This window comes from Acanthisitta chloris, unplaced genomic scaffold, assembly GCF_000695815.1.
Source record: "Acanthisitta chloris isolate BGI_N310 unplaced genomic scaffold, ASM69581v1 scaffold19475, whole genome shotgun sequence".
NCBI lineage: Eukaryota > Metazoa > Chordata > Aves > Passeriformes > Acanthisittidae > Acanthisitta > Acanthisitta chloris.
Window position 1 is genome coordinate 51,780 of NW_008674512.1, and position 12,124 is coordinate 63,903.

The window sequence follows — 12,124 nt, forward strand, 5'->3', positions numbered from 1 at the left end:
TTATTATGCAAGTATATATAGGCTGTTCTAGTTTAAGATGCATAAGTCTCATTTTCTGTGCATTTATAACTTGGCCACAAATTCACATCAAGCTGGAAAGGGAATTTACCACCTGGGATTCTTATCTTTTGAAGATACTTCTAGTTATAATAATAGATCTATATTCTTGGGTGTCAGCCTCAAGCAAGAAGGAGCTGGAAGCTGACTGCTGGAGTTATTCTGTAGTCCCATGAGAGCCACAGGTGAAGGGGGAGATTCTTGCCTCCAACTGTCAGTTTTTCCCTCCAATGCACTGAGGAAGACTAAACATTCAAGAATGCAAGAGAAAGTTAAAGAGGAGGAATAGCTATGGATGTTCATTCTCTGTTTCTGAGATAACCGAAGTACCTTAGAGGTGAGTCAGATGTTTCTCATTCAGAAGGAAAAGTCTGAAGTAATTCAGAAACAAAGCTATCTTCCTAACAAGCAGTGATGGACAAGAACTGCCCCCTTGTGACTTCACAAAGAGCTTCATATCCTCAACTCTGTATAAATACAGAGCTGAATTAAATTCTTGTATCACAACAAATTGCTTCTCCATCCTCCCTGTCCCAGCAGCTATTTCCCACTGCTCCTTCAGCCTAAACTTCAAAGCTACATGACCTAAAACTGAGAGACATTCATACCATACAGTGTCCATGTTGGGGGTAGGAAGTTAATGCCATTTAAATATGACAATTTCTTTTCCACTTTACAATGGTTATATTCCTCCATGTAGCAGAACTCTTCCAAGTTCCCAACTCAAATCTTCCTGAAACAGTCTCTCTTAACTGGGCAATTTGTAGGATAAGTCTAATCACACAAATAATGTGCTTCCCCTTACCACAGCTGCAAGAGTTTTTCTGTTCCACAAATGTCATTTCACCCTTACTAAGGATCTAGCATGTCTTATCTGTAAATACAATTTTTGCCTGGATGTCCCCATGGACGAAGCAAGGCACTGGAAATCGCAGCTCAGAGCTGCAATGTTGAGGCATTCTCAGAAGTGAGAGAGCAATGGTTTGACAAACATGGCAGCAATTACCAGAATGCAAAGCCCAAACTATTCTTCACATTCCTGAGCAGACAGATAACACCAGAGCAAGAGCTGTAATGGTCTCAAATTCTTCTCACATGATTTGGTGGAATAACTAAACCCCACACAGCAGAGCTGTGAGTCTCAGCAGCACTACTGTACAGTTACTGTGCAGGGTTTCAGTCATATCACTAAGCATTTCTCCCAGAAAAAGATTTGTTTCCTCACAGTCTCCATAGTAAGAATGCTGTAGGATAGAATCGTATTAACAAGTGAAAAGAATTAGTGGCAGAGTTCGGCAAGGTCATACACACTTGGGAACAGCAAGGCTGAGCTGTGAGTCCTTACTGCTACTTGAATATTTGTGCAAAAATAACTATGACTATACAGTAGTCAATGTCTATGTGAATGATCACACCCAGCAATGGTGACAGTAACACTACAGATAAGGCAGACCTGCATCTTCCACCTCAAGACAAGGCTGACCCCAAGACAATGTGTGCATACCTCAGTGACAACACATGCATCTAGTGGCTGGCAACTGCTGCCATACCCAGGTAACTACTGAACTACAAGCAACACAAGTCACCTGAATGTCAAGAACAACCTAAAAGGACACAGCATGTGAAGAAAACCACCTTCAGCCTAGAAACGAACAGTGACCTAACAAAACAAGCAGACTATAAGAGAACCTTGGACACTCAGTGATGTAACTTAGCTCCTTCTACAAGGTTTGCTGACTCCTACACAACAGAGCACTCCGTTTTATTAAATCCAGATTCTAGCAATATAATGCAACACAAAAACAGAACTGTGCCCCTTGCATGTTTGCCAAAGTCCTGCTGCAGCAGCATACATCAAGATAAAAGCCCAAAAGATTTTGTCTAGTTGCTGCTGTTTAATGCATTGCATGACATTCTCTTCCCACAGATACCTGTGGATAAACACAAAATGAGGGGAAAATGTGCTGCTTTAACTGCTCAGCTGGTTAAATACCTCTTAAAAATAGGCAGGAATTGGGGCTGCTTTGGTTTTTTTAAACCTTCTGCCATTGGGTTATGTAGAAGGCAATGGAGGTTGTTCCACGGACAACATCATTCAATGGCCAAGCTGTTCAAGACTTATTACCTGCACAAAAGCAACAAGAGGGGACCAACCCTTAAGAATTGTGCTAACGATTTATTTTATGTAACCTCTGTGCAGCAAGGTGAGCTTCTCACAAGACACTGTGAATCACTAACAACTAGGGCTGCTTTAGCAATGAAGTCCAGCAGTCTGCATGGGTATGACACAAAACTACCACAAAGAACCGACTGGCAGCAAGAACTGAAAGAGCTGCTAACAGGAAACATCATGACAACAAAAGTGTTTATTCAACCGGTATTAAATTCAGCTGTCCCTGAAAAGTGAGGCAGACCCTTCTACTTGCTCCTTCTCCTGCCTTGTTGGCCTACATAAAACTTCTCAAACAAGAACTGCAAAACATTTCTAATCAGGTACAATCCTACAGCAAGTTTCCTTTTAGGTAATGCTGGAGTATATGTTGGGACTAGGACTGAGCGAGAAGTCAAAGATAAACACCTCATCTCTGCAAATGAGTCACCACCACCCATCACTGCTCATCTCATCTCAAGTTTACAGAGAACTTGTGTTGTCTGTAATCTCTGTAAAAAAACCTCTCCAAAAAGAACAGCACTCCTACTGGAATGATTTTCTGTTTTAAGAAAGTTTTATCAAGTTAACTATTGATGACAGAATTTTGCACTCCGTTTGAAATCCATCCTAGAGAATAAGCATTAAACCCTCTCTGTATGTGGCTCCTGTAAGAAGAACATAGAGCACTAAAACACAGAAGGTGTCACAGTGCATCAATACAGGCAACAACTCCTACAGGCTTAGGGTGGTTGCCTTGAAATGAAAATACCCATTGTTCAATGATCCACTAGGTATTAGTTCAAATTGCTTGAGTTGTCATGTTAAGAACAGTAAGAAGATTTCAGACTCATTCTTTCCATTGGAAGGAGGTATCTTAGGGCAGAAACCAGACAAAAGACACAACATTACTCTTGGACCTCCAATTCACATTTCAGCTCCATCTCCACATATGATTTTTCAAACCTTTCAGTTTCAGCCCGAAACTTACAATTTATGTTCTACATAATCAAATTTAACAGATCGATAAAGATCACAAATAAGAGTTTCCACCTGTAGAGCACAGCTCAGCAGGCCAGAAAGGAAATCATGCACTTGTCACCAGCTCTGAACAAACAAGAACATTCAACGTACGAATTACAGAAGATTATGACAATAAAGTCAGAGTATTCCAGAACATTTACCAGTCAGCTATGGAAAGAGTATGCACACAAGAAAGGAAAAATCTGCAGGTGCCTGCTCTGAATTTCTTGCAAATGTTGAGAAAAAGAATGGGAATTTAGAGGTACTAGGCTAGAGAGTGTTTGGCAAGGGCAGGCTCCATATGGGAATTTTCCTATTCGAGGCAATAAACTTTCTCTGACTCAGAGCATTAAGAGACCTATGAGAAATCTTTCAATGCTTTGTAAATTATGAAAAACACACGGGACCAAAATGAACACTCAAGTTAGTAAAGCAACAGAAACAAGAGATACTCAATAATTCTGATAGGAATTCTCAACAACGTGCAGGAAATACTTAAAAGATGTTAATAAAAGAACATGTTACTTGCTCTCACAGAGGAGATCTTCTCAGTCCCTCAATTTCCACCAGCAGGCACAGGAAGGGTGTGGATGGTACCATTAATCAATCAGTTCTACTCACTTATTCACAATACGACAATCAAAGTTAATGATTGAAGGGAGCTGGAAAGGGCAGGTGAGTGCTTGAGTCAACTTGTAAAGATTTAAAGAAAGCAAATTAAAATGGCAGTGAAATGTGAACAGCAGCCGATCTTAATTACAAACCTGAAGCCATGGTGCAGCTTCAGTGAAGTTTCTCTCTTCTTCCACTACATGTTGCCTTTAGCTGAAGACAAATTGCTGGCATTTTTGTAATCTACTAAGTTAAAGTCATTACCCTGACAGTGCCAGGAAGTCTAATTTCCTGGAGCAGTAATACAAAGATTTATAAGGGAATTTAAACACTCACCTTCTGGAATAGAAAATCTATCATCAGCATCAGGCTGCACGGAAAGTGACTGAGGATTTCAGATAATGGAGAAGAAGAAATTCACCTACTGACAAGTTCATCCAAAATCTCATTCCCTGCCTACACAGGCTGCTGACCAGGGTAAGTGTACACACAAAGCTGAGCTTTCAAATAAATTCAGCTTTTCTGTGAGGTCTTTGCTGTAACAAAATAGACTTGCTCAATTATAAGCAGCTTTAGCACTAGTTCAGTATTTTGGCACCACTCTCTCCTAAACTTATGTTCCCATCAAAATGGAAGTAAGCTTAGGTAATCAAAATGGAAAAGATAAATTAATTACCACTTTAATAACTGACTGAAAGGAGAGAATGAGTTAGCTCATCCACCAGGCTGCAATGTACCTGCACATCTCCCCGTGGCTGAAAACTTCCAACTCCATAATGAGATAAACTGAAATCACAGCTGAACTTCAACACTCAAAGCACCTTAGAACACCTGCTGTTATGCCATCTGATCTATATGCACATAAACAACGAGCCACGAGATCTGCTTAAACCAAACAGCACTGAGGTTTGGATTTAATTAGGAATAACCTAATGCTGATTCCATATAAAAAGCTGTTCTGCTGCCTGGACTTTCTCCTCCCATGCTCTGGCACTGAGGAGCAGAGGTGGACAATCCAACACTTTCACATCAAGGAGGATTAAACGTTACAACCTCTGTAACACTGACACATATCCATCCTGATTCTTCTCAGAAAACCTTAGTGCAGTTTGCCATCTGAGACTGCTTTCCACTGCATGACTAACCCTGATCTTTCCCTCGTGCACGAGACTCCTGTCACTGTTCCTGCCCAGCAATAAGGACTCTGAACAAAGCACAGGAGCTGTACTACACTCTGTGTTTAATGTGCACACAGGAGACAGCAGCACTCACACTGTGGCAGTGCAGAGGGAGAACACGCTGCAGAGGAGGCAGCCAGCACCACTACTAGTGACCTACTTTATACTGGGGAAGGGATTGCAGCAAGACTTTTTTTTCACCCCTCACAGAAGCAGCAATTTTTGAAAGTCCTAAATTTAGCAAGGTTCTGAGGACAGCATTCATAATTTCTAGTCAGTGCTGTTCCCTTCTCTATGAAAGCTCTTATCACTTCCCCCCAAAATTTATCCCCTCTCTCTTTGGCTGTCGGGAAAAAAAATATGCTCCTTTCAACAAAGAGGAAACAAGAAGCTTCTCTCCCACAATCTTCCCTCGTGAGGACAGCAGTACTCTGGACACTGCCAGAGCACATACATTTATTTTTTAATATCAGATGAGACAGCTTCTGAAAGCACTGCAAGTTCTCCCGTCTGACATTATCCAGTTTACCACAGATAACAACCCTGAACTGGAAGCTTTCCCCTGCCAGAATGCCTAGCACATAAAATTATTAAAGGCTTAGAAATGGTTTCAGGGCTGCTCAAATGATGTGCTGCAGCAAAATCTGATTCCCATTAAAAAACCAAGAGCAATCAGGAGGAGACTCTAGTTTACTGCTCTGAGAAAAAGAATTGCCTTCATTTCTTCATTCCTTTCCAGAACAAACAAATTCCAGGGAAAAAATAAAATTCTAGTGTTTAAACCAGGTTATAACTCACAAAACCCTTTGCATTGTGAAGGTGCTCCTAAGCTGTTGCCATGGGGTAACCCCAGCTGGCAGCTAAGTACCACCAGGACAGATGTTCTAAAGGAGGACTGAGGAACCTCTGGCTCCTGCACAGACACTAGCCAGCTCCCACCCACAATCCACAGAAGTTTCTGGTTTGATGATGTTTGGCAGAGATTCCTACAATTAAGTAATTTGGAGACCAAACTGCTGCTAGTTCCCAGCTTTTCAAGCAATCCTGAGAGCAACTCTCAATTATGCTCAGTGGTCACACCTAAGAATATTTTACAAGGAAACCATCATGTCAAGCTCTTGAAACCTCATCTTTAGATCCATGAGATAAGCTCCATGGATGTTGACTATAAGATTACAGGAAACTTAACAACACTACCTCTCAATATTTGTTAACTCTCACGATGTTCATTTGCTGCATTGCATGAACAATCTTATTACTGCAGTTTCATTTGCCCACAAAGATTCCAGCTGAAAACTCACTTTAAAATGGCTTTAATAATACATGAAAGAGATTAATCTATAATTGTTGATTTTTGAAATAGCACTTCATCGTGTCACTCAATCTGAGTGCTTTTGATCATTAAAACTTGCATGATTTTTCCATCTCAGTAAGGAGGTTCTGCTCAGCTGAGAGCTGATCTCATCAGAGCCAATTACACTCTATAGCAGAGATCTGACCAGAGCTCTTAAGGGCTTTTAAACTGCAATTTTATTTTCCTTACTTTAACAAACAATTCTAAATTCAAGCAACCTTGTCAGAACCTTTACTATCCAGGAAATCTCATGTAAACCTGATGCTTAGCAGGGAACTTCTAGTTAAAAAGTGAACAAAAACACATCACTGACTTGATTTTTTTACTCCCAGCACACAAGTGAATAGCATCTCCTGCCTTTTTCCATGTCAAAGGCCTACTTTCAAAATGCTGTGGGATTAATCTCCTGACCTTATCTAGCATGAGACATGTAGTCTATCTGGCTTATATTAAATGGAGTATCTTGAAATTATCAAACCAAACATATTCATGAGTGTGAGATTTCTAGCAACTGAATATGGTAACAAGCTGTGTCAGCTCAGAGACAGATATGCTTCCCATCAGATCTGCCATATCACTCCTACCATTAACAGAGCCACATGAAAGATTTTTATCTTATTTTAAAGAAAGTTACGCAAGATAACATTTCTTTGCAGAAATTCTTGATCTCCATCTTTTCCCTTTAGTGGCACCTACATCTCAATCACATTTAGAAAGGAATGGAAGTGCTGAAGCCCTGGTTATGTTTTGCATTCCTGTCTTTTCCTGCGTCCTTAAGATGTCTCCTTGCTCTGCACTGTGATCATGGTATTCCAGTGAAGGGTGGTTAGGAGAAGTTTCCTGCAGCTCTCTGGATAGGGTGGCTCTGCAGCACCTAAGAGTTACATTAATATCTTGTATTATTGCACAAGATATACTGTGTCTTCTGCAATAATGCACCAAATGAAAATGAGTGTTTAGACTTGAGACTGGAAACTGTATCCACTGTAGAGGGTATCTGTAAATGGATTAGAGCCATCTATATATTAGAATTCGTTTGCATATCATCAATCAGAGCTTCACTGTGAGCTCGAGAGTGCAGCACTATGTATGTATAATTATTACACCATTACTGGCTGTCAGCACATCTCTAAGGATCTCAGACACAGCCTCTTGCTGCCCTCAGTTAAAAGCAAGGAAATTGAAGCACAAATAAATTGCTTCAATCAATGTCACTAAGAGAGCATAATTCAGGTATCCCAAGTCCAGGGAACTCTCCATTGAGTCACACTGTCTCTCTATACTTTCCAAAATTCTACAAGAGATGCAGGAAGAGTAGAATTTTTCTTCTGAGGAATACTCAGGTAGTTCTGGCAGCTCAGACCATTAAGGTGAGGGTGCCTGGGAGGCTGACAGGGTGACACCGCAGCAGTTGCCATGACAATGGCTGAATCTTTGCAGTGACACTGCACACACTTCAAAACCTGTGCAAGTCTCAAAACACCATCCGATGCAGTAAGAATTCTGACAAGATCCCAAATCACCTTCTCATCTCCAATTAAAAAAAAAGTACCATGCATGCAAGTAGGGAATGCAGACTGTGAAAGATTTCAGCTCTGCCAGAGCTGAAACACAAAAGCACAATGCAGAAGAATTTTTCTGTGACCCTCCTGATTCAGGAAAACTAACAAGCACTGCTCACTACAGACAGGGAGGAATACTGGGTTCAGGGAAAGACTGACTATCAGTAAAGGCAAAAAACCTGAACTCATTCCCTGCCATCCAATTCAACAGAACTCTGATGAATGACAGAGATGCCAGGAAAGGGGAAAGTTTAGTGGTAAGTAACCTCACCCAATGCATTTCACAACTCCTTACAGTCATCTCTGGTGCAGGCAGTTTGCAAAAGGAGCTGTAAAGGAGGAGAGCATGCACTCACCCCTCTCTGTAGTTACAATCACCTAACACCAAATCAGATGGGCTGCTACAAGATTCCACCAGTTCAGCAGCCTTATGTAACAGCTGCTTCTATCCAGCACTGAATACTAGATAACAGCACGAACTGACACATCCATTATTTCAATTAACTGACTACAAAGGAAAGAGATCAGTGTGATATGCTCATGTCTCAAGTCCCTTTAAGAGTCACCAGCTCCTAATCTACTTGTTATTTCCAAAAGCACAAACATTAGCATTACCTTTTGCTGCTTCAGACCGCTTAGGCAGATCAAGTGTATCAAAATTCCTGTCCAAATCTCCATTCTTCTTTCCTGTGCAAAAAAAGAAGACAACAGATGGAAAAGACTGTCAGCATACTGACAGGTAAGTTACTGTCATGTGCATCTACAAGATGAGAGAAGATACAGACCCAGAATATAAATCACAGAGCATTACCCACACTTGTGTGTATCTGACTTGCAGTCTAGCTGCACAGCTATGGTTTTAGCATGAGCAACTTAGGGACAAAATCCTGTGCTTCTTTCAGGTTGATCTGCAAACAAGCTTAGCACTAGCATTTCAGTGGGTTTTAAGAGTGCTTAAAATCTTGGAAAATGGTGCCATTTCCCTTCTTGGCAAAGCTATGCCCCTCCCTCAGAAGCCCAGTATTTACTTGTTATCTTCACAGAGAAATTCTGACCTGAAGCTTAGCTCAAGCAAAAACTCAGCAGCAGAGGAAAAAAACAACAGGCTTGCTTTGCAGCCTCTGTTCTCAATACAACTACCAGGCAGGAAGACCTGGATTTAATATATTGTATAGACAGCATCCAACAACTTAACCTTGAATTGCCCTTCAATCGATGAAATGTCACTTTTACTATTTATTAGAAGCTAATGGAAATAATTCCATACTTTCGCTAAGAAACTGTTTCAAACCATTACATCAGCTTTGATTTATACAATCCTTCACAGAAAGCAGAACAATCCCTGGACTTCAGTTTTAGTTAGGGTGAGAATTCAAGGTTATGTAAACAGCTGGAGAGGGAAGGGTTAATTTTCATCCCATCTTCTCCCCCCCAAGGAGAGACACTGCCCTGGGTAAGCCCACATGGATGCTGTGGGGTAAGCAGGCACCTTGCCATCAGAGGAGTACTGGTATCAGAGAGAGATTTGCAAGGCAGTGCAGGAATCTGCATGGCTTCTGAGGATTGCAGGGTACAATTCAGCTTTCCCAAATTCTTTTGAGGAGGGAAAAATCAAGTTATTTAGTCCCTCTCCCTCAAAAGCAGGGAAGGCAGGTGCGATGGGATGAATTCAGACCATGCAATTTAAGCTGCCAGGAGTGGCTTCTGTACAGGGACTCTACCAGGCTGCTAATGGGGGTTTTACAGGAAGGGCTGAAAGCTCCACCAGTCAGGATGCTTAAAAGCAAACAGGAAAATGGTCCTTGAAGACATAACATGGGAGTCTTCACTGGCAGTAGGTCATGAGATGGGAAAGGTCAGTCCCTGCCTTGTTCTAGCAGGGGGTTGGTACATGCACAATGAATTCAATGACTCACTTTACCTTTCCTCCTGACTAAAAAAGGATAAACATACACAGTACTGTATAGAGGAGAATTAGAGCTTTTAAATACCAATATGAATATTTAGAAATAACATCAAGTGAAAAAAACCAAAAGCTCAAGGCAGCATTCCATCTTTTCCCTTTCTCTGGGAGGGGATGGAATCACACACTTGTGTTTCGAAATGCCAACACAGAATACCAGCCAACTTCAACTGTTGTGCAAAACAAAACATGCATCTAGAAGTCCTGCTTGTCTGAAATAATTTCCTTAATTAAAGCATGTAAACGCCCATCTAAGCTGCCAAAAGATCATGCAGCCAGGCACCATCCCACTCCTCTGAAAGGTATCTTTTCTAAAGGAAGGGACAAGAATTAATGGCATTTTGCAGCCTTACATCAATTTTTTTGCTCCATGAAAGAAAGAGAAACACATAGCTTGGGGAACCAAATACCAGCAAGTAAAAATGTACATCACCAAAGGACATTGCATTTCATAACGGCAGCTGAACCCAGTTACTGGCTGCAAACCCTTGTTGACTCTTGGAGCATTGACAGGAAAAAGCAGGGCAGAGGGAAAAAAAAAATTATTGAAGGAAGGAAGTCAGTGTTTAGGAAAGATTACATACTTAAGGCAGACCAATAAATGTGACTCCATCTTATCTACAACTAGGACAAACTGTTTTTTCACATGACCCCAAATTTCCTATCTCTGGCATTAGCTCGTTTAGACCTCAGAACATGTACTCGGAGAGCCTGACCTCACTCAACACAACCACTCATTTCAGAAGTTCTCTCTATAATTTAAAGGTTGGGTTTGGCACTTCTGTCAGCCCTGCAGAACTGAGATGGCACAGTAAGAACTCCCTTCTTTCCAGTGCAATGTGTAGCAAGCACTCTGTGCACAACCTGTTAAGGACGAGATTGTCCAGGAGCACAGTGTTGGCTGCTACATCTCTGAGCTGGCAGTGCTGAAGCAGCTGCCTATCTACTAACTCATCCTTCACTCAGACAGCAACCTCCACCTGTGCCCTGGGCTCTCTCTCGCTGCCTCAGCTCCTGGGCCAGACTGCCAACCCATGCCAGCTTCAAGGAGCCTTTGCTAGTTTGTGTCTCAGCCCTCTGAGAAACTCTCACCTGGCAGGCCAAACCCATCTGTTCAAACCAGAAGCTGCCAGCTGTTTACCAATGGCAGCAGTTCAGAACACAGAGCTCTGACCAAGGGGATTTCAACTCTACAAATTACTTGCTTAATCAAATGGAGCAGAGGCTAGGTTCAGAAATACTCCAAGCACCTACATTTCTCAAGGCTTTCCTACAGACAGAAAGTGACCAAGCTGTAAGAAGCCTCCAAAACCACCCAGAAGGCAAATGTTTCAATCTGCAGCCTGGTTGGTATTTTTCTCACTGGATTTTCACAGGACTCACAAATATTGGTTCGGAGTTTCTAAAAAGGCTGAACAAATTTAGCAAGTTCAAGAATCTACAGATTACAAACCTCTCAGTCATCCCCATGTCTAACTGACAGCATGAGAAAACCAGTGGCACTGCCAAAGAATATGCAGCTCTGCATATGATCCTCCACCCTGTCAGTAATGCTAGAGCATTTGCTCTCAACACACACAACCCACGTGGCTGAGGCTTGTACAGAGCACACCACTGTCACTTCCCGGATCTTCACAACCAGGTTGTGCACCACGGGGGTGCTGAAATGGCCACACTTGCAGGAGAAGTTCATGATCCTGCTTTTGGACATTTCAATTTTTACACTTCTGTGCATCTCTGGATACTGCAGGTTTTCCACACCAAGGTACGTGAGAGAGAGCCGATGCTGTTGGACCAGAAGCACAGCTCCAAACTTTGCCAAGAGACAGGCAGCTCTGGACATGCCTGCTGACAGGTCTGCTTTATGAGACCTGGCTGTAGGAATTGGCACAGCACTCTGGTTTGGGGAAATTGCCTGACATGAGACTTGCTTGTGCAAGATGCAATTTACAGTCCTTGAAACAGTAGGATTAAAATTCTTTTCCTCTCCCCCCTCTCTACTTTTCATTATGTAAGAACAACCAAAACACGACCTTCGGCATTTTCAATCTGTCAGAAACTCAGCACAGACTCTGAAGTGTGACCCAGCGTTATTAACCACTAATGTTGTTGTTGATCTTCCTCAAATGTCGTTTTGCTTTACTGGATAATCAAACCAGCTATGCAGCTAGACCATTTTTGCTGAATTCCCAAACGCTTTCTTTCTGGTTACGAAACTGTTGAGGG

General features: G+C 41.8%; 1 protein-coding gene across 1 annotated transcript in view; it reads right to left on the reverse strand.

Annotated features, from left to right (window-relative positions):
• ARVCF (armadillo repeat gene deleted in velocardiofacial syndrome) overlaps positions 1-12,124 on the reverse strand; it is a gene marked incomplete at its 5' end in the record, with an annotated part of 82,155 nt that overhangs the window by 33,338 nt on the left and 36,693 nt on the right. Inside the window, one exon of the mRNA XM_009075378.1 lies at positions 8,551-8,622. Within this exon, the coding sequence (XP_009073626.1) occupies positions 8,551-8,622 (72 nt within the window). The remainder of the gene's footprint in view (positions 1-8,550; positions 8,623-12,124) is intronic.